This window comes from Trematosphaeria pertusa, assembly GCF_010094035.1.
Source record: "Trematosphaeria pertusa strain CBS 122368 unplaced genomic scaffold BU26scaffold_6, whole genome shotgun sequence".
NCBI classification, from domain to species: domain Eukaryota; kingdom Fungi; phylum Ascomycota; class Dothideomycetes; order Pleosporales; family Trematosphaeriaceae; genus Trematosphaeria; species Trematosphaeria pertusa.
Window position 1 is genome coordinate 2,167,177 of NW_022987217.1, and position 21,269 is coordinate 2,188,445.

The window sequence follows — 21,269 nt, forward strand, 5'->3', positions numbered from 1 at the left end:
CCGTTGCTATGCCGCAGCCCATTTTCGGGCTGGCCCTACCGCCCGCAGTGCCGTATTCTCGTCGAGGCTGACCCAGCAGCACACCACTTCGGCAAAGCAAACCAGCTGGGCGCGCGATCACGGCGCAGCGGCGTGCCGCTACGGGTATCTACCCGCAGCAAGCCTAGACACTGCGCCCTCTTCGATCTGTCGTGCAACGGTATCCGCGCAGCCAATGGATCGATTTTTGAGCGCTGCAGCTACTCTTGGACCAGCTAAGCGCCGGCGTCAAATATAGGGCTGAGGGAGGCGCCGCTGACATGCGCGAAGGGGACAGGGGTGGGGAGTTTGGCGAGAGGGGCGCAGAGGGGAGCTCGAGCGCCGTCATACAGAGAGCGCATGGGCGGATGGCTTAGAGTGCGGAAGGCGTATTTGAGGCCCTGGCAGGAATCGAAGGAATCGAGCAGTGATTCCCCATACTACCATACTGCCTGCTGTCGCCCTCGTCGTGTCGCTCCAGGTTGGAGTCAGACGCTCGCCGTGAGGAGGACGTCACGCGCTACGCCTCACCCTCCGGATGTTGTTTGGGTATCTCTCTTCGATAGCTGTGTTCGGTGCATGTTTCGCTTGATATTTTTGTGGCTGTATTTCTCTAGCCGCTGCACCCTTGAGATGGCCGAGAGAACCCCCGTCATCCCAACGAGCCCCGCTTACCTCACTCAGGGACCTGGTTAATGAGATCCCCGAATAAAAGTCCCGGCAAGGGGGACTCCCACGATCCATTGCCAGCTGTGTACCTAATGTAAGGTGAGCGTCTGGGAACAGCGAGTGGAAGGATTGTGTGTTCCCCACGTCCATCCTACGGCGATGCGGCCCACAGCTACTTCCTCCTTCGCCCAAGCTTGATCGCGATATGCTCTCATCCTTCCACCGTCTCAAACCATTGCCGTAGAGAAGCTCGCTCAGGACACATTGTGGCTTCCGTGCGCAGGTAGCAGTACGGCAGCTCTCGCGCCACGGCATACAGGTGGAGAGATCCGGTGAGGTTCGACATCACACTAGGTCCTTCCAATGCTTATCGTAACAATGTGGATTCTGGCCGCTCCTTCGGATCCCGATAGTCTCCCTGGGCTACCCCAGAAGCTTCGCAGATGTTGGCTGCATGCGCAGCTCCACCACCAATATGCTGATATATACCGTCAGCGTTTACCTTGCCCGATCAGTTATTCGGTATCATCTTTCAAGTCTATGACGCACAATCGGCGTCTCATCGGAATGCGGCAGTGGAATACAGGGGAAGGAATGAGTGGCGAAGGGGGCAGGATAGTAATACTGTATGGATGGGCAGACAATGCTAATCGGCCATTCTTTTGGTGCTCACTGTCTTCAGGTATTGCCGACTCCCGGTCATGTACCTATACCTTTATTCTCTCGGCTCAAGTGCTGCGAGCGCCTTTTGGAAATCCATCATCGTAACCAGGATCTGACTAGGCGACTGCTGTCCATACTCTGCACCCCCTGCGAACCGAAGCTTTGTATCGTCGTTGTTTGCTGAGAAACATCAGTCAAGGCAATCAACCTTTCACCAGAGCACAATGCTTACGGACGCGGACCTCCCTCGCGGACGCTCTACCCGCTGTCGTCTTTACTTCTCTCCATGTCCCCTCGCCAAGTGCTTGATTTATGAAGACGGAATTCGAACGAGAATCGGAGAGCACGATGGTCCCGTTTACTCCGCCGAGCGGAGTCCACGTCACGAACGGAGCTCCATACGGCTGTGCGCCGGTGTCAACGACGAGTTGGCGCGTGCGTTCAGTCCCGGCGTTTTCGGCACTTGGAGATATCTTGTAATATACGGGGTAGGAGTAGGCCTTCGTGGTGGAGTTGAGCAGCCCGTATTCGAAGGCGATGACGTATTGGCCGTTTGGAAGCTGGTTGGGTTAGCACGAGCGTTCAAATAAGCACGGAGACCATATAGTACCTTCGCGACCGTCGACATGCCCGGTCTATCGTCGTGGAACTGCGAAGCCACCACATCGATGGCGGTGTCCCAGCTATCGAAATCGTCGGCTGTCGTTTGCTGGACGATCTTCTGCGAGTGCTGCGGGTCCTGCTGGGTCGAGTAGTACATTGTGACGGCATTGTTCCTGTAGTTGCATAGTCAGCGCAAGCGCTCCACGTCGGACTCCTGGTAGAGGGCGAATCGACTTACTGCAGCAGCAAGAACGGGTTCGACACCGCCGTAGACGAATTCGCGCCGACGGGGCCCGCACTCACGACCTCGCTGGCGAGTTCAAAGCTCTCTCCCTGGTCATACGACGCATACACCTCGATATTCGTGCTCTTGTCGTCCACCGCATTTACCGCCAGCAGGACCACGCCCGAGTCCCCTCCAAACGACTGGTTTACGTACAGCAGGCTCGGCTGCAGCAGCTTGCGGCCAGGCTCGGACGACGTCGCATTGCCGAAGGAATACCACGAGAAGCCGCTGTTCGTGGAGCGGAACACGGCGATGGAGTCTGCGGCTTGCGAGGGGTCGTTCCAGGCTGCGAGGACGGTGTTGTTGGGCAGGTTTTCGGTGCGCGCATACGTCAGTTGCGTGGCAGAATCGTCGGGCTGGTAGACGGTTACGTTTGCGAAGGAGTCGACGCCCGTCGGGGTGGGCGCTGGGGGATCGGTGTCGTCTGTGGTGGTCTGGGCGATGGCTGCGCGCAGGACGCACCAGGAGGCAAGCAGCGCGTGCAGTCGCATGGCTGAGATGTGCAATCCGCCCGTCAATCGTCCTGGATTGCATCGTGATATGCGCGTGACGGCTGCTATTTGAAGGGCTGGGCAAACGGGCGGGCGCAATGCACCAGGGGCGGCTGTCGAGGGCGCAATTGCCGCAGACCGGGCTGCATATTGGGACTCGTGGCCGTTCAATCAGGGCAATAACGAAGCCCACGGCGTGATTGACCGAGGGTTGATGGGTAATTGGTGATGGAATTCGTGCGTGCGACGAACAACAAATGCTTCCCCTGGCGCCCCTGCGAGCTTCCCCGCAAAGCCACTTTGGAACGCCGCCGCACGTGCGCCAAGCATGCCCGGTTGAGTAGCCCATCCGGCGGCATGCTTCATATTGACGACGCGAACGTTTCTGTCCGACTGCTCCCATTGGTCTGTGGCTAATACGAGCCCTGCCTACGCCCCCGTAGCATCAAACTCCCGAAGCTTCGACATCTTAGCCCATAAAGTCTCCATCTGACGGCTGATCTCCCCTTCTCCACCTCTTCATCTGGAAGCCAAGAATTGGCCCTTCTTCCATAATTTGGGGCAACCTCGAGAGATCACGCACCGAATATTCCACCTATGATTGATGGACATGGACGACATCAGCCAATTCTGAACCCCATGTCCAGGCCTGCGAGTCTATCCTTCAGACCGCCCAGAATCTGCCCGACCCGGCCTGTCGTCTTCTCCTTTTCCTTCTCTTCCTGACGGTTTTCGATGAACCGGTGCTGAGAGCCACGCCCGGAAATGCCTAGGGACAAGATATCCTCATCCGCCTCCATCACATACCCCGCTTCTGGCCGTTCAGTGCCGCCTTCGCAAGTCCAGCTAGACCACCGCTTCGGATCTCCAATGCCCATGTACCTAAGCTTACCGGGCCAAGCACATAGCTCTCGCGTCACCAAATCTCCGTCCGAGTTCGTGCTGGTCGCAGACAGCGTCTCTGGCGGTTCGTCCTTTTCGACCCAGTCGACTAACGCCGCAAGCGCATCTTCTGGAACCGGTCCAGCGCCTCCTGCACAGTGCTCGACCCCGGGTGCCAGAAAGAGACGGTAGAATTTGTCGACTCCCCGTGCTCCACCCATTTCCCTTTCGACCCGCTCCCGGTATCGGACAGTGTTTTGGTATGGGATCACTGGGTCGTTGATCCCATGCCAGGTAAGGAGTTTCGTACCCGATGTGCGCAGAGCGGAGAGATCTGTATCATCGGCGTCAAGAAGCCGACCATATTCATAACTTGCTTGAGCCCAAAGCGCCATATAGCTCGGGTACGTAAGCTCGGATACGTTGAAGGACGGATCTTTGAGGAGCAGTGTCTTCATGAAGTTCGAAGATATCGGAAAAGGTAAGGGGGATCGTATTCCGTCAGGGCTAATCGTGATACTCGCGAGGTAATGGGTACGTGTGCCGGGGGCTAGACCGTGCCAGATTGGTGCTTTGAACGGTGTGCGAGGACCACTCTCAATCTTGCGGACAATGTCAGCCATTTCCGCCGTTACCTCAGCCTCCTTTCCGTCGCAATAGAAGCTCTTCCCAATGACATGCAGAGGGTCGAAGTCGCAGACGTCTGGATCAGAGATGATGCCATCACTGACGCCATCTAGCATGTCACACTCTTCCATGGCTTTCTGTCTGAACAAGTCAAGCTCGCACGTCGACATCAAGGTATTGGCCTCTTTCATCGCAATCTGAGGCCAGTAGTCGCCCATGGCGACATGGACCAAGTTGATGGCAGGCGCATTCGCCAGAATCCCGTCCAGGAGGTGAGGATACTTTTGCGCCATGGCATAGCCCTGGCGTCCACCCTGCGAGCACCCATTCCAGTACGAATATCGCGGTTTCTCGCCATAGAACTGCTCGGTAATGCTCTTGCCAACAATGACCATTTCGGCCAAGCTGCGCGTGGCAAAGATGTGTAACAGACCCCAGTTAACGGTGCGATCTGGATTCAACGCCCAGGAAAGATCGTCGTAATATTTTCCAGCATCGTGCCCACCATCCGTCGACGAAGCAGCGTAGCCATGCTTCAACGCAGGGCCGAGCATGCTGTCAAACATGCCCGTAGCAAAACCGCCACCGCCCGTGGCTTGGAAACGGCCGTTCCAGTCGTTATGAGTCAACGGAAGCCATATTTCAACGAGGGTCTTGTCATTGCTTCCGGCGTGTGCGAGATGGACTTTGACTCGACAGAAGCTGAGGTCGCTGATTGAGGGAAGCCCATGATGTCCTTTAGGGGTACTGTAGTTGACTTGGGGTGTAGCAGCTATTGATAATACTTCCACACCTGAGCCGAGCTTTGGATGGCTGAACGTGGACGCGTCGCAGACAGGACTTGGTGGAGGTGAAGGATCGGGGTCTGGCTCGTCCCTAGCGAATGCTCTTTGGACGTTAAGAAGGAACAGGAGAAATGCAATCCAAAGCATTTTTGGTTGAAAAGAGAGAGCTTCGCAGAGAGGCTTGGAGTGTTCGGAAATGAACGGTCGATTCGTGTGATTCGTGTGAGATGTGAAGGGAGACAGCAGCGGTGAAGTCGGCAACGTGGGATAAGCGCTACATTCTTGGCGCCTGCCGGATTACACCATCATACCATACTTCATGCGCGCGGGAAATACGAGTAAGCTGGTGGTTGGTGAAGCGTGCAAGAGAATCGTGCGAGAAGTTTCGAGTGATGCGAAACGTGGGGCTTAGCCCCTAGCCCAATCGGCACTAGCTCGAACTCGTAAGTATTCTCACCTGGGCACGACGAGGGGCGCTCGAAGAGCCAAGAGCGGAGGAGTAGTCATCTCCTTCAAATTCTGTCTTGGCCATCTTTTGTAAAACTGTTGGAGGCTTTTTCATGAGCGCATCAGACAACCCTAGGAAACGCGGCATACCTACGCTGCCAAGAGAAGCTCCCTCCAAACGATTAAAGAAGCTTGCCAGCACGGGATGGGCTAACCTACGGAGCCCTACCGTAGAGGTTTCCGCGTATCTGATTACCTCTTGGGGTTAGACTAACCGTTCGGCAACCCCGCCTTACGACCTGATGTCGGATTTCAAACGCCGTCATTGCATTCACGCCATGCCGAGGTAAACCGCGACCCCAAACTTCCCACAACACCTCCATCTCTTCCTCCAGAAACTCACCCCCCTCGTACCTCTTGGAAGACCAACTGCACAATGGCGCCGGCACCCCCAACCCTAGAGCCCGAACTCCACTACGTCATCCCCACACCGCACGTCCCCAACTCGAGGCTCCCAATCATTATCTACCGTGGCGTGCTAAAAGGCTTCGAATACGACGACATCATAGAGCTCATGCAACGCAACGGTTGGAAGAAAGGCGGGCAGTGGAAAACTTACAAAACGGCACATTATCACACTAACGTGCATGAGGGGTATGCAGTGATCAGCGGCTCAGTTAGGTATTTACTAGGGAAGGGACCGACCGATGAGGATTCGAACGAGGGAGGGAAGAATTATGGCGTTGAGGTCAGCTTTGAGAAGGATGATGTGTTCATATTGCCGGTAGATGTCCACTTGATTAGTACGGCATGCATTGCTAATGGAAGGGAAGGCTGGTGTCAGTCACAACTCAATCGAATCGGAGGGCGACTTCGAGTATATCGGCTTCTATGTGAAGGTAAATTCTTTCGCGACTCCCCTAGGCGATGGGATGCCGCTATATTAAAACGTGACAGGATGCACCCAAGTGGGACATGAACTACTGCAAAGACGATGCCGAAGTTACAGAGCAGAAGAAGGAAAGGAGCTGGAGCGTCCCGATCCCCGAAACCGACCCTGTGTATGGCGCAGAAGGTCCGCTGCCGAGGGTGTGGAGGGAAGTATCAAGTACAGTATAGGACCTTCACATCGTTTGGCTTAAGGCAAGGAATTGAATGTCGCTACACAATGCACCCACTCTCAAAAGCACGCGCACTCCAACCCGCGCGCCTACATAAACATCCCACCACCAATTCATAACCATAACTCTTGATCTTCAACGTTCTCTCCTTTACCGAATCGCTCCTTCAGGATGAACTCACACACCCCTAGTAACCGCGCCAGCTTCGGCACCATGGCCTCTGTCGACAGCATCGAACTCGCCAAAGTTGCTGCTTCACCGCTCCCCGCAGACTACGAAGACCCAAACCACCCACACTTCCCGCAGAATTTGGAAGCCCAAACCGGCCAGGTGAAGCTGCCTTGGTACACGAAGAAGAAATCTCTCTGGGCTCTTGTCTGTGTTGGACTTCTTCTCACAACGCTGGCGGCGGCAGCTCTTGGAGGTTGGAAATATGCGCAACGCAGGGCTGTGGCCGCGCAAGCTCCTGCGAATGCAAGTATGACGGCGAGCCAGGCAGTCGAGTGGCATACTACAGAAGTCACAGTAACTCATCTCACTACCACGCAACTCAACACCACCACTATTCCACCCCCAACGACCCGCACTCTCAGGCTGACTCCCATCGGCGCGACAACAATCTGGGACACCACAACAACAGTGCCGTTCTCAGCGCCGCTTCCCCCGATTCCAGAATCCGCAGCATCATCGAACGTGCCCTCTTCGAGCGCAACCCCCTCATCCAACGCTCCTCCGCCCGCGACTCCTTCAAATCCAAAGGCCGGGAATGATTGCACTGAGATCGGAACGTATTCCTCGAAGCATATATGCCAAGATCATTGCGACGCACTGCCCCGGGAGGGTAAAGTAAATACATGCGAGTGGAGGAGGTATTTTTCGTGTATTTCGTGTAATGCCGCATAGGGGAAGGGGCCTCAGGTTCTAGGCCTCAAGGACATGTAGTAGAAGCGAATATTCCAGTGGGATCCAGAGCCAAGAATAGGACTCATGAAACTTCCGATTCGCGCCACATTGACGGATCGACTGGGAGACTGGGAGATGTGACCAAGTATGCTCCTATGAGTACATGCATATGCGCACTAAGGGGATACCATTTCTCTGTTTATCTTAACACCCTTACTTCCCTTGAATGCGCAAGTCCTTCGATCCAACTGTCAAAGTTCGCCGCATTGTGACTACACATTCCCCCTTCATTATACCTCCACTTCATCCACCTTCTCCCAGCCACGTATAACTACCGCCGCCAACGCCAATACCGCTTCTCCCTGTATTGCGAAACACACCCGTCCATCAGAACAACTCATCGTGGCCCAAACATCCCTTCCCCAGTTCACGTCTCCGGAGCTCTTCCCCGAGCACCTGCCGGATCGCCCCCGCGAACCGTCGCGCTTCGCAACCCTTATACGGAATCCGTACCTGCAAGCTGTGGTCGGATTCATTGCTGTCCTCCTGCTCATCACGCTCGCGGTCTACATAGGCATCAGGCTGGGAAGTACGCAAAACCAGCACCGACGTTATTCCTCCACGGAAGCCATCGCCACGCAGATACCAACGACGCCTCTCAGGTCAACACAAACGGTGTGTGTAACGATGGATAGTGTAGTAACCCAGCATATCACCGTAGAACTGAGCAGTCTCCAGAGCACGGCGTGGGTGACGAAGATTGTTCCGACGCCTACAGTACGGTGCGCAGGAGGCGCGTTTTCGCATCCGGAGTGTCAGAAAGGAAAATGATGGAGCGATAGAGGGATGGGGACCGAATAGAGGGAAAAAGCGATGGACATAGGCAATAGAAATTACGAGTTAGGACTGTACTGGTGAGCGCTGAAGAGAGTGTAAATGTGAAAATGGTATGGATGTTTTTAGCATATGTATGGGCTTAAGTTCAAAAGATGCCGTAACGAAATGGGAGCGATGCACCTGCTAGGTAGAACTAACTGATTGCTAAAAGAAAGAAAGCGCGGAAACCCCACATATCTATGATGATAATTGACTATCATCAAGGACATCATATTCAACAGCGTGTTCACACTCGCCGGTGTAGAAAAGTGTTGAGAATAGTCTGTCGTCGCCGTTCCTAAGCCTAGGATCCGACCTACTGTAAATAAGATACAAGTTCGCCGGTGTAGTTAAACGTTGAATAATTCCGCCGTAGTCATGTCCGAGCGTGGATCCGACCTACTATAAGCAAAAAATCGTAGAAACAAGGCCGTCATGTTGTCTACATTCGCCGATGTAGTTGTTGACAATGAGTCTGCTATAGTCGTCCCCAAGCCTGGCTCGGACCTCCCATAATAAGGGATTGCGGAGACGCGTGCGTTTTAATGGAACAGGCGAGTTCAACAGGGTGTGACCTCTATATATGCTCACATACCCTGCACCGTGCTGCCCCATACAAACTTCCACTGCGCGGTTCCAGGGTCTTTCCTCCGGGCAATGCGAACTCGTACGTCGTTGTCTGGCTTGGGCATCGCGTTCCAAAGGTCTGCGTTACGCTTCGTAGGCATACTCCACCGCCCCTCGACAGGACGTATTTCGAACTGCAGAAGGACCATAGCAACGAGCGAGAGGATAGTGTTCGTGGAAAAGTGCCGACCTGGGCACATCGTGGCGCCAGCGCCGAAAGGACGGAAAGCCGAAGTGCTTGAGAGCTTCTTGTGTCCTTCAGGATTAAGAAAGCGCCGGTGGTCGAAGGTTTCTGCGCCATGGCCCCATACCTCAGGGTCGTGGTGCACAGCAGTTCCCGGGATCATCAAGATGCCACCCTTCTTGAGATAGTATTGAGAGGCAAGGGTGGTGTCATGATGTACCTTCTTGACGTTGATCACTGTGCTGTGATAGCGAAGAGTCTCGTGCAGCATAGCTGCTAGGGTTGGGCATTTGGCCTTAATCGTGGCCAAGTCGACGACCTTAACATGGCCTGTGTTGGTCTCGGCTTCGTTGACAACAAGGCCGAGGAGTTCTTGGCGGCAATCGCTGAGGGCCGAGGGATTGGAGAGAACGTGAAACATTAGCCAGAATGTCGTGATGGCGCTGCTGCTGAGCATTGCGAGCGATGTCGCCATTTCCATCTTGGCGGCTTCACTCGCTGAAAGACCGTGCCCCTTGTTTGCCTCGAACATTTCGGCAATCATTGGAAATGCTTGGAGGTGGCCATCGGTCTCAAAATACTTTTTGAAAGCATCAATAACCCGGCCGCGGGCACGGAGGCATTTGCGGGCGGTGAGCGACGGGAGCGGGCTGTAGAGGAGGTGACTGATACCCGGGACGAACTCCTGCCAGCTAGCCTCGATGTCAGGGTCGTCGTATGGGTTCTCCGGTCCATACACTGCGCCAGTAAGCGCGAGCGTCAGGTGATGTCGAATGTTTTCCAACAGTCCAATTTCACCCGAGGTGGCGAAGCCGCTCGGAACACTTGCCGAAAGGTTATCGATGGCGGTCCGGGTCGCCACTTGTAGCGTTGGACCAGCCGTGAGGTACTTGTGTACGCTGATTGTGAAGCCATTGCCGTTGATATCGAATGCCCCGCGGAGCACCTTCTGGGATTCCTTATTCAGCCCGCTGAAGAGCATCCCAAAGTCTAGCAGTGTCGGTACGAAGGTTGAGATATTGGTCTTGTTCTGCACAGTCTGAATCAATTGCGGCGATTGGACGATGTAGAATCGTTGGAACGGCATACGCATGGTATGGATGGGCAGGCGATATCGCTTCCGAAGATTGACGAGGTAGTCGACTTTATTCCTGGCTATTCCGATTCCAGGATCCAGGAAAGGGATTGTACCCGGCAGGAGGCGAGGTTCACGCTTGTTCTGGGTAGCGTGTAGTAAGGCATAGAAGGTCCCATACAAGACCACAAGGGCAACACATCCAAGGGTCAAGACCGTAGGCATTGTGAAATGTCGAGACCGAGAGCACAGAAGTATCGTAAAGAGTTAGGAAAAGAATATTGGAGTGCACTTACGTCCCTCCCACTCGACTTGGCCTTCTGTGCCGAGAAACAATATGCCGAGAAACGAGTGATGAACTGACGCAGGTGCGGCTGAGTTGGGGGTGAATACTGGTAGGAGTGATTAGAACCTTGGAGAGAAGAATAGGGAGGCTGTTTTGCGAAACGATTCGATTACGTGCCGACAGTATGCGGCGGTAGTATACCGTTCGGTGGCAAGAAGACTGCTCCTGAGACCACTGCTGGGGAAAACCTAGGAGGGTGAAAGGCGTCAAATTTATATCTGCCATAAGAGCAAGATAGAGAGAATCCGTTCTAGACAGCATCTCAGAAGCCACAATTGTTCGAATGTTAGTCGCCGATCAGGCCCCTTGTTTGTGATTAGCAGAATTGATGCCACTTGAGGGGCCCGTATACCAATGCGACGGTCACGTCGCCTGCAGCTCCCTGCTCTTGCAGCTCCTCCAAGTGTGCAGATAACCCATGCCCGGGAGATGATGCATGTCTCGTGTGGGCATACGCCAGTTGCGCCGTGAGCAGTAGTGCATCGTGGCTTCATAAGCCGTCTCCACACCAGACGCCAAGCTCCGTGTAGTGTTGATATCCCGCCTGCGACTATGCTAGCAAGTCATGTGTATGTGTCCCATTTTCTGACAAAACCGGATTGGACACCTCGAGAACTGAAAGGAAAGGGCTGAAAGGGCATCGCTTGGCGTAGAAAGCATGCCAAGCGAGGGACCATTTGCGCTTAACAGAACACAACTGCAGGCTAGGTCGGAATACCAGCTCTCTCCGTATGGCAATCTACTGATTCGTTGACGTTCAGGGTTCTCCAAAGACTATTGGCATGTGAAGTCACTTAGGCCATCGTGGATGCACGGAAAGTTGACAGGCCGAGAAGCAACGGAAGCGAGGTAACAAAGAGAAGCAACTCGCGAAGACACTTTCGTATACTCAAACGGGAAATATCAACAAATAGAAAAGCCCGCAAGCGTGGATATGAAGCTCATGGAGAACCAACTCCGGCCTCCGCGTGCGCTAAGTATGCGGCATGTCGCGAGTCCTACCCGGGGTTACCGACGAATTGGAATGACGCACAGACGGACGGGAGCGCCGTGGAACAGGAGCCGAAAGACATGTTTGATAACATCATTTTTGGGGGCGTACATGGGGAGTGATGGAAGGGGTCGAGTGGATGGCCCGGAAGATTCAATGGTTATCTAGTCTAAACCATGTACGGACTAGCGGCTTTGCGGAACACCGAACCCGTCGGCACACCACCCGTTTACCCGCCACTTGCAGCATCGTGGCGCGTTAGCTACCGAGAAGCTGTACGAGAAACTCTTTGTTTCCTTTTCAGCTTTTGCGTCGTTTCCCGCATTGACCACAGGTTTGTCAGAAGCCACCAGAGGCGGACCCAAGTGCCCCCCAGGAGACTGCGCATCCGCCGGACAACGTCTCGGATGATGTGTGTGAGTGCTGAGCACACGCCGTGCCGCAGGGCGGCGTCTCGTTTCCCTGGACTTAGAGCTGAGATCAAGGACGTATGAGGAATGTTGCACAAACATGTTCCCGCGCTCAGGGGTAACACTTGTTCTAGTTGCTGCAAGAGAAGGGAAGGTATCTCTCGTGCCACCCTGAAAACGCCGGAACTGTTTCGAGCGGCAGATGGTGGCTTCTTTTCAAGCATCAATTGACTGGGGCCAAGATTCAGTACTTCACAAGTCCTCCATCGCCCTCCATCGCCCTCGCTCATACTCGGCCACGATACGTCAGATTTGACTCAGACGCTGCAGCCTTGCGGCACAGCAGAACCAAAACGTCCCTCAGTTCGCTGCATCTCAAAAGCACCCTACCTCGTTCCCCGTCCTTGCGCTAATACCTCACACCAATCACCTCCCCACCCACCCTCTCTACTAGTGCTCTATGCTGCTTGCTCCTGACCTTGATTCGCACCTCGAATGGCGCCGCCCGATGCTCGGCCACATTCATATTCATCGTATCGATTGGCTTGCCCTTAACCTCTTGGAAATCGAAGCAGTACAGCAACCGCGCCGCAGCGATCCACACATTCGTATCGCCGACATGGTAGCCGGTGCATACGCGACGACCTATCATTGGAAGATCTGGTTAGCTGAGCTCACGAAAGAGATTGGGTTACTAGGATCCTTTGCCGCCCCGTGGCGGCCCGTGACGAGATCTTGAACATCGACGAATCGAAACAGACTTACCCGCGCCGAATGACCAGTGCCCATTCAACGGATCCTCAAGCGCCTTTCGCGCTCCCTCGTCCTCACCGATTTCTTTCCTCTCCTTAGTTCCAAAGCCCTCGATGAACGGATCAAGCCACCGTTCTGGCCAGAACCGCAGCGGATCTTGATGTTCATCCTCGCTAAGCGCGATGCTCCAGCTATTCCACGTAACTATCGTGCCGACGGGGAAGCGATATCTACTTTACACGTCAGCGTCCTATCATTCCCTATAGAGTCATTCGACGCCTGTCGATGTTCTTGCCGGCTCAACAACCCATAAGGTACCGAACGTTCTGAACTGAGCGGCTGAGGAACTCTGTTCGATTGCATGTCCAAGGAGATGGAGTGCTTAGACCCTGCCTTTACATCGCTGGAGCGGGAGATGCAGATAGCCGACTCCTGCAACTAGTACTCACCCTTCATACACATCATCCTTGATCAACATATGCGGCATACCAATCTCAGCGAACGGACGCCACCGAAAACCTTCCTTCGCTACTGCACTAAGATACGGGAGCTTCGGCCGATCAGTGAATTCGGGTAGCCGCGCGGCATACCCGCATACGCGATCCAGCTCCTCCTGCGCGTTCTTGACCCATCTGCGAGGTGAGCGGCCCGCGTCAGTATAAGCTCTAAGCGGCAGGGATTATGATGCACGGAGGAGCTGCATTTACGTACCTACTATCCGTCGCAGCAGCTGCGATGATTTGAGATAGGGTCATACGACTCGTATCACTCCCCGCCTCCATGAGCGACCCGAGCGCGAACAGCATCTGCGCATGCCCCAACTTCTCTGTCTCGGGATTGTCAAGGAATTTGGTCGCAAAACACGGCGGACACTTCCCCTCGCTCATCCTCCTCTTCAAATCTTCAACCTCTGTACTATACACCTTCAACAACCTCTTAAACGCCCTCTCGCCTCTTCCCCGCCACCATTTCAGCGGCTTGGGGATCTTATCCAGCACATAAAACGTATCCACCAGATTCGCCCCCGGCTGCAGCGCCATGATGAATTCCTGGGACGTGTTGAACAGCTCCCTGATGTTCCCCTCCTCTTTATCTGGAATCCTCTTTCCAAACACAACACTCATAATCACGCTGTTCGCAAACCGCTGGTTCGCTTTCCACCACATGTCCGGCTTCTGAAGCACCTCGTATACTAACTGCTTGCTCTCCAGATCTTGAAAGGGAGCGAAGGTAGGCGCGTTCTTGATGTTGAGTATTGAGTGCATGATCTTCCTCAGCGCGCGCCACTGTGGGCCATACGGTTGAACCACGACACGACAATTCCCGCTCATCAGAGAGCTCGCGTATGGCATAGGCGGTCGGGAGGAGTAGATAGCGGACCGCTTTTCGAGCAGGTCGTTGACGACGCGGGAGCTGTTGAGGAAGACCCAGTTGTTGTCGGCGACCTTGATGGTGAACATTTCGCCATACTTCTCCGCCATCTTTTTCGCCCAAGGTCCCTGATGGTACGGTGGCATCTGGAACATGTTGCCGAAGAAAGGCACGCCCTTTGGTCCGGGAGGGAACTTGTATTTGCGGTGCCATTGGTAGTTGCTCCATAGCTTAGTTACAACAAGAATAGCAACCGCGAGGAGGATCGTTGGCAGGAAGGGGACGGTAGACGACGCCATGTTGTTGGGCGCATCTACATGAGCGTTCTAGAGGGAAAGGTCATGCTGAGTACCAGGTGAAGGAATGGAGGAGTATTTATCGAGACGCTGGAGCAGTATCATGTACCAAAACAAGCTCGTGTCGCGCGTGGAGTAGTTAGAGAAACCGATGGTAAGGCTGGCGCACTCTTGCGGTTGGTGTTGGAAGTTACTCCAAGTGGGGTAAGGCGCCACGCGTGAAACAATAGGTGGGGCACGAGCGAGCTTGGGGCATGAATTTCGTGGGTACACGCATTGCCCTCGTTCGCAACAAGATGAGTGTTCACATTGAGCAAACCTGACGATTTGGAATGCGTTTGATGCGACCGGTCGAGCGAAGATTAGACTTGTCAAAGAAACCAGATGATGGCAGGGCGTAAACGCCACGGTGGGGCAGGAGAACTTTCCACGTCCACAATGTACAATTGGTATCGACTACGGCATCAAGGAAAGAGGGAACCATAAACTACGAGTGGCCGTTCACACCAATCGCCCCGTTCGTAGCGCCCTGCTTACTCTTGAAGTACTGCGTAAAGTCGTGCCTCACAGCATGAACGGCCTCGGCGAGAGACTTGCCAAAAACAGGATCATTCGTTGCCTGCTCGCACATCTTGAAGAACTCGTCTCGCTCCTTTAGGCAGTTGGGATCCCAAAGGCGGTGGAAGTTGGCGCGCGACATGGGGTCGATCATCTCCTGCCACACCTTGATGCGGATCTCGCTGTACTTGTCGAGGATGTCTTCGTCGAGCTCGTCTTGGTGGATGCCCATGAAGCAGTCGTAGAGGGAGCCGACATCGGCGAAGCCACCAGTAAGACCAAGACCACCACTGCTATTGCTTAGTATGTATGATGATGATGGGTGTTTAGGAGAGGCCTACAATGGATTGCATAGATGTGCGGCATCTGCTACCAGCAATACCTTGCCTACGCGGAAGCTGGGCGCACATCTTTGCTGCAGTTTGTACGGGCTCATACTGACGAGCTTGTAATCGCCAGGCTTGGGATTGCCGGGAAGAATCTTCTCATAGCGCATGGGTTGGCGCTTCACGATTTCCTCTCGCCCCAGCTCCGCATCGTCGCCATATGTGACCCGCCACAAGCCATCGGTGGTAATTTTAGCGGCCATGTACCAGTCGGTGGGGTGGCAGATGAAGTTGGAGTCCCAGTAGCCGAAGCGCTCGTCGAAGGGAAGGTAGACCTAGATTATCAGCACCGGCGGGCGGAGGGGGCAGGTCGTCGACATACATTGGTGGCAACAATCTGCTGCTTCAGCGTCTCCCCCGGGTATTCCTTGCCGAAGAGCGCGGTCCGCACTCCGCTTGACGCGCCGTCCGCGCCGACAATGTAGTCTGCAGTGAATTCCTTCTTTTGCCCATCCTGCGTCTCCACAATGGCCGTGGCGCCCTTCTCGTCCTGCTTCAGGTCGACCAACTTGTGGCCCCAGTGCACCTCGGTGTTCGGCAGGCTGTTGAAGTGGCGGAGGATGAGGGGGCCCAGGCGGTCAAGCGGCAGCACGGCCATGGCGTACTCGGACTGCTCGGGCTCGCGGCCCATGCCGGCCAGGAAGGTGGTGTCCTGCAAGCGCCAGCACACGCCCTTGGGCGAGAAGCCGTGCTTGCGCACATCGTCCAATATGCCGGCGCGCTTGAAGTCGTAGCAGGCCGAGGGCGCGTAGTGGGCGGCGCGCGGGTTGTCGTTGATCTTGGTGTCGGCGTCGAGGATGGTGACTTTGATGGCCAGGTTGCGCGCGAGCATCACTCCGAGGAGGAGGCCGGACGGGCCAGCGCCGGCAATGACGACCTGCTCATATCAGTGGCAGACTCGTGCCGAGGCTGTGGAGCGCGTACGTGGTTGATCTTGGGCATGGCTGAGGCGACGAGGGGAGACTGTGCTGGGTTGCTGGGTGAGCGCTGCAGTCAATCGATCAATTCACCCATCCTTTAAGACGGGAGCGCGTCCACGACGAGGTGGGGCAGGATTCGGCCGTCTCCATGCTGCAGACGAGTTCCGCTCCAGAGTGCGGGGAGACGACGGCGAAGGGATGGGGGACGGGCTCTGCTGGCCCCACATCCATGTCAGCCGTCATACGATGCCGCCAAGGAAGAGCACGTGACTGCCTTAGTCAGCGGCGTGCCCCAACCTTGGAACCTTTTGGGGGAACAGGGGGGTTGGGGAAGAACAGTCACCTGGTTTAGTCGCCCGCATCCCGAGGTCGCGTCCCAAACATGCGCCAGAAGGGCCTGGCGGGTGTTGTACTACAGTAACTGTTGAGGTCAAGCCGATGCTGAGCGCGGCCCAAAGCGGACTAGCGCAGAGCAAGCTTTGCAGCCTTTCCAGCCTCTCGCCTCCACCACATGCCACTGCCACTGCCACTCCTCTGCCACTCCTCTGCCTGCATTTCATATGCAAATAATCTGCGCCATCCTCCGGCCGGCGGTCACTGCAGTTCCCAGGCAGCCAGGACCGTCTTCGCATCAATTGGCGTACCTGACAGCGCCGCAACGAGCCCGGACAGCCCAGCCTGGGTGGCCGCGCACATTGCCGCTTGGAGGCCCATATATACCCACTGCTCGTTATCTCGGATTGCCCGATCCATAGCTCGCCAAACTGCTGCGAGTAGAAACATGTCCACTTTTCTCATGCAACCGTCGTACCGGTTGCAGGCCAAGCACGCAAATCCTCCTAGCCCTGATGTCGTTCCGAGTCTTCCGTCCACAAGCAGCATCATGTCTTTCATTCGATGCTGCGTGCGAAGAGGGCCTGAACTCGGCGAAAGAAGGCCGTCCCGCTATCTCAGCGGTTCCGCATATCTCCAGCAGCATGCACAACCACGCTTCCTCGTGGCTTTCTAAAGATAATCCGCCGACGCCAACGACTACTGCAACCCACTACTGTGCTTCCCAGAACCAAGGGAGCGTGCTTCATTTGTTGGCGCTCGCCTGCCATTGTTTCGACTTTTCCACGTCGGCGCTCTTGTTCCTGGTCTCCACCCGCGCCCTTTGTTAAGCGGACGAACACCAGCATCGAACCTTCTGGCCAGCTTTGTGTATTTTTCCTGCAAGACAGTAAAGTGGGCCCTTGGCGCCACAAAGCATTACTCGCCGTTAGAGGCGTGTTTTGATCGTCATTTCCGCAGCGGCCTTGCGCGCCTCAGCTTTTCTCCTATCACCGCTAGCTATCGTCACCAGCGTCTGCGAACGTCGCCCACACTCCCACGGCACTCGCGCAACATCTGCCCCATATTTCCACACTCCCAGATTCGCGGCCTGCAATTGTTTGGGACCCATTCCCAAACTCCCTCTCTGCCACTCAACGCTTCCGGCTCCTGTTACAGCAATTGGACTTCCGGGACACCTCCGAGCCCTTATCAGACGGGACTACCACTTCCAAGGTCACTATTCCAAGCGGGGCCCCTCTAGATCCGGCACCTAGATTCTGTGTCCGCGGGCATACTTCGTGCCCCACGAATTTCCGGCTAGGCGCCGAGAGCTTTGGCCTGGCTCTGTTAAGCCCGCCTGCTTAGCTATAACAATATGGATCCCCACGACCACAGCCCGCCAGACGAATCTTCGTCCTCACGCCAACCCGAGGACTCGATGGCCTCAGGACGAAAGCGCGTCGGATTCACGCCTGAAGCAGTCACCCAGTCTCCTGAAGGCGAAACCTCCTCTGGAGGCCACAATACTCCCCTACAGCGATCAGATGTGTCGCATGAGGAGCTGGCAAAGTCGGTTCATAAGGCTCTCGGTTCGTTATACCCCGCTGGAGACCTTCCGGAGCCCGCATACAACGTCCAGAAGCCACGGCCGGCGATTCGGAAACCGTCCCGGACGCCACCCCAAATCCTCGTGGAAGAAGAGCTCGAAGAGTTCGACGACGAGAAGAAGAGGTCAGGGCTCGAGGCGCAAAAACGAGCTGCCAAGCTGTCGAAAAGCGTCGGGACTTACTCAGCACCCGGTTCACGACGCAACTCCCAAGAGCGCTTGATTTCTCCGCAGATTGAGAGAGATCTCCGCCATCAATATGACTCCTCCGGTGGTGAGACGACTGACGACGACGACGAGCCCGAGCACATGAGGCAAGCGAGGCAGCTCTACCGCCACCATACGATGCGAGCCGCGCCCGCCATCCGGCCGGAGGACCTGTACCACTCTGATATCCTGGCTTCCGGGCAGGTAACACCTATGCGAGGCGACGTGGAAGTCGAAGAGGAGCACGTTCCTCGCCCCGCCAAGTTCCGTACAGGCGTGCTTGGTACACTGCTCAAGGCTTCAGCCCCAGTGCCTGCGCCTTCTGCCAGGAACACCAAGGTGACTGGCCACGGCCGCAACCCCTCTCACGGTACTCTGAATACCTTCAGCGACGCTTCCACAGCCGCCAACTCCCCAAGATCGTCGCCGCCCACATCAGGGACCTCAACACCTCGCCATGGAAGACCCTGGTTCGGCAGAAGTGAGGACCGAAACTCCGTGTCATCAATCTCCCGCCTAATAGAAACCTCCTCCATGCTCGCCACTCCAGCACAGAAGGATGTGAGCCACGAGATGGAAGAGCAATATAAGAAAGTCCGCCCTGGCATGGGAAAGCGAACAAAATCCGACACTTCGATTGGATCCGCTTTCAGCAAGCTTACCAAGTCTCGCCGAGATGACGAGCTCAAAATCAAGATACACCTTGCCGGGACACTGGCCCGACAAAACTATCTTCGAAAATTGTGCAAAGCGCTCATGATGTACGGAGCGCCCACGCATCGACTGGAAGAGTACATGAACATGTCCGCACGTGTCTTGGAGATCGAGGCCCAGTTCTTGTACATGCCTGGCTGCATGATAATTGCCTTCGACGACTCTTCGGTGCACACGAGCGAGGTGAAGCTAGTTCGAACTGCTCAAGGCGTCGACCTAGGTAGGCTACGCGACGTTCACGAGATCTACAAAGATGTAGTGCACGATCGAATCGGAGTAGAAGAAGCCACAACACGCCTTGAGGCTATCCTATCGAGGAAACCAAAGTTCGGCGCCTGGCTTAGGGTGCCAATGTACGGACTCGCCTCAGCTACCGTAGGCCCGTTTGCGTTCCAAGCTAGGCCAATCGATCTACCTTTCTGCTTCGTCTTAGGTTGCTTCCTCGGCTGGCTCCAACTTATCGTTGCTCCGGGAAACGAAATGATCAGCAATGTGTTCGAAATCGGAGCGGCAGTAATTACCAGTTTCATCGCACGGGGCCTTGGGTCGATACCCGGTAGCGACGGAGAGCCGCTTTTCTGCTTTAGCGCGATGGCGCAGTCTTCGATCGCCTTGATCCTGCCGGGGTTTACAGTGCTTTCGGCGTCGCTGGAGCTCCAGAGCAAACATATCGTCGCTGGTTCGGTCCGCATGGTCTACGCTATTATCTACTCGTTGTTCCTGGGCTTCGGGATTACGATTGGAACTGTACTATTTGGCATGATGTACAAGGACGCGACTTCGCAGACGCAGTGCAAGGAGCCCATGTCGAGCCACTGGTACTATCTCTTCGTCTTGGGCTTCTCGCTCTGCCTCATGGTCATCAACCAAGCCAAGTGGAAGCAGATGCCGGCGATGCTAGTGATCGCGTTGATAGGTTACGTTGTCAACTATCACTCATCGCAGTTCTTCACCGGCAATGCACAAGTCAGCAACACGCTTGGCGCGCTAGCAATTGGTATCGCAGCCAACTTACATGCCCGGTTCGGCCGCCACGTCGAAAATTGGAGTCTTGACACCTGGGAGACACATCTACGTCCTCGATATGTACGGCTCAGAAAACAGTGGCTTCGTCGCCGCCATGGCCCTCGCAAGAAGGCACTCTACCAGGCGGAAGAGTATTCTCACTCCTGCGCCAGCTCTGTGGCCAGCGATCCATATATCCCCTATACCCGGAAAATCGGCTACGGGCTCGCAGCGGCGGCCATGCTCCCGGCAATTTTCGTACAGGTCCCTTCTGGCCTGTCAGTACAAGGCTCGTTAGTTTCTGGAATTACATCGGCGGATCAAATCGTCCACAACACCACCACCGGTGGGGCTACCACAGTCACTGCTACTAGCGCCTCTAGCATCAATAGCGTTGCTCTCAACGTGGGTTTCTCGGTGATTCAGATCGCTATTGGCATCACCGTGGGGCTCTTTCTGGCGGCTCTGTTAGTATATCCTCTGGGAAAGAGGAGAAGTGGGCTGTTCAGCTTTTAAGCATATACCATCCACGGTCGGAGCTCGAGAAGGGGGGAAGCGGCCTATCAGTCTCCCAGGGTGGAGGAAGAAACGGGGGTGCCAGCAGAAGGGTCGCACAGTAGCCTGAAGGCCTTCGGGCCGCCCTATCCACGAAAAGTATGCATGTCACGGGCGTTCGGATTGGCGCATTTGCAGGAGTTCTTGGGTTCATTTTATCGCATCTTGTGCATAGCGTAGTCGTAGCATTTCGAGTTAGATAATCCTAATCCGCGTTTCTCAGCAAGGCCCGAAGGCCCTGAGGCTCCTCCATCAACTACCCTTCTTTCCTTCCGCTCTCGATGTGCGGTGGACTATACAAAGCACAAATCACATTTCCTAGACGCTCCTGCCCTCCCTTCCGGCATTGTTGCAATCTGTTGGTAGGAGGATGCTCTTTACGCTCTTCCACACCGCCTTCTGCATTGTTAGTTGATATGTCCACAGCGCTAACGACTTCGGGATGAAAGAAAGGTCGAAATACCGCTAATACCAATACGGCTAGCGTCTTTCTCAAATTTTGGAAGTTCCTACGTCGATTTTTGCTCCCCTCCTCACTGAACCGCTATCCCATCCCATTTACGGACTCTGAGCTACTTC

The 21,269-nt window shown here is 55.2% G+C and overlaps 8 protein-coding genes across 8 annotated transcripts; 3 read left to right on the forward strand and 5 right to left on the reverse strand.

The window, feature by feature from the left end:
- Nucleotides 1-1,158: 1,158 nt before the first annotated feature.
- Nucleotides 1,159-2,981, reverse strand: BU26DRAFT_300683 (glycoside hydrolase family 93 protein). Its single transcript, XM_033821776.1, has 4 exons — nt 2,192-2,981; nt 1,961-2,126; nt 1,583-1,910; nt 1,159-1,530 (listed from the first exon to the last, which is right to left on the reverse strand). The coding sequence occupies exons 1-4, from the start codon at nt 2,728-2,730 to the stop codon at nt 1,403-1,405; spliced, it is 1,161 nt and encodes a 386-aa protein (XP_033685378.1). The 5' UTR covers nt 2,731-2,981; the 3' UTR covers nt 1,159-1,402.
- A 564-nt stretch (nt 2,982-3,545) lies between these two features.
- Nucleotides 3,546-5,084, reverse strand: BU26DRAFT_386433 (tannase and feruloyl esterase; the record flags this gene model as incomplete). Its single annotated transcript, XM_033822643.1, has 1 exon — nt 3,546-5,084. A coding segment is annotated over one exon (1,539 nt), but the record flags the coding sequence as incomplete, so codon positions are not given.
- A 574-nt stretch (nt 5,085-5,658) lies between these two features.
- On the forward strand, nt 5,659-6,665 carry BU26DRAFT_518765 (uncharacterized protein). Its single transcript, XM_033828893.1, has 3 exons — nt 5,659-6,255; nt 6,305-6,370; nt 6,429-6,665. Exons 1-3 carry the CDS (start codon nt 5,908-5,910, stop codon nt 6,588-6,590), a joined length of 576 nt encoding a protein of 191 aa, XP_033685380.1. The 5' UTR covers nt 5,659-5,907; the 3' UTR covers nt 6,591-6,665.
- A 140-nt stretch (nt 6,666-6,805) lies between these two features.
- Nucleotides 6,806-8,326, forward strand: BU26DRAFT_504710 (uncharacterized protein; the record flags this gene model as incomplete). The annotated part of the gene is made up of 2 exons (XM_033826791.1): nt 6,806-7,433; nt 7,677-8,326. The coding sequence occupies 2 exons, from the start codon at nt 6,806-6,808 to the stop codon at nt 8,324-8,326; spliced, it is 1,278 nt and encodes a 425-aa protein (XP_033685381.1).
- Nucleotides 8,327-8,801: 475 nt separating this feature from the next.
- Nucleotides 8,802-10,482, reverse strand: BU26DRAFT_604548 (cytochrome P450; the record flags this gene model as incomplete). Its single annotated transcript, XM_033835533.1, has 1 exon — nt 8,802-10,482. One exon carries the CDS (start codon nt 10,480-10,482, stop codon nt 8,959-8,961), a length of 1,524 nt encoding a protein of 507 aa, XP_033685382.1. The 3' UTR covers nt 8,802-8,958.
- A 1,777-nt stretch (nt 10,483-12,259) lies between these two features.
- Nucleotides 12,260-14,697, reverse strand: BU26DRAFT_300766 (cytochrome P450). Its single transcript, XM_033821777.1, has 4 exons — nt 13,469-14,697; nt 13,207-13,389; nt 12,770-12,990; nt 12,260-12,649 (listed from the first exon to the last, which is right to left on the reverse strand). The coding sequence occupies exons 1-4, from the start codon at nt 14,425-14,427 to the stop codon at nt 12,414-12,416; spliced, it is 1,599 nt and encodes a 532-aa protein (XP_033685383.1). The 5' UTR covers nt 14,428-14,697; the 3' UTR covers nt 12,260-12,413.
- Nucleotides 14,698-14,911: 214 nt separating this feature from the next.
- On the reverse strand, nt 14,912-16,310 carry BU26DRAFT_425081 (FAD/NAD(P)-binding domain-containing protein; the record flags this gene model as incomplete). The annotated part of the gene is made up of 4 exons (XM_033823605.1): nt 14,912-15,272; nt 15,324-15,643; nt 15,691-16,245; nt 16,293-16,310. The coding sequence occupies 4 exons, from the start codon at nt 16,308-16,310 to the stop codon at nt 14,912-14,914; spliced, it is 1,254 nt and encodes a 417-aa protein (XP_033685384.1).
- A 1,731-nt stretch (nt 16,311-18,041) lies between these two features.
- Nucleotides 18,042-20,651, forward strand: BU26DRAFT_504714 (DUF1212-domain-containing protein; the record flags this gene model as incomplete). Its single annotated transcript, XM_033826792.1, has 1 exon — nt 18,042-20,651. One exon carries the CDS (start codon nt 18,042-18,044, stop codon nt 20,649-20,651), a length of 2,610 nt encoding a protein of 869 aa, XP_033685385.1.
- Between the last annotated feature and the right edge of the window lie 618 nt (nt 20,652-21,269).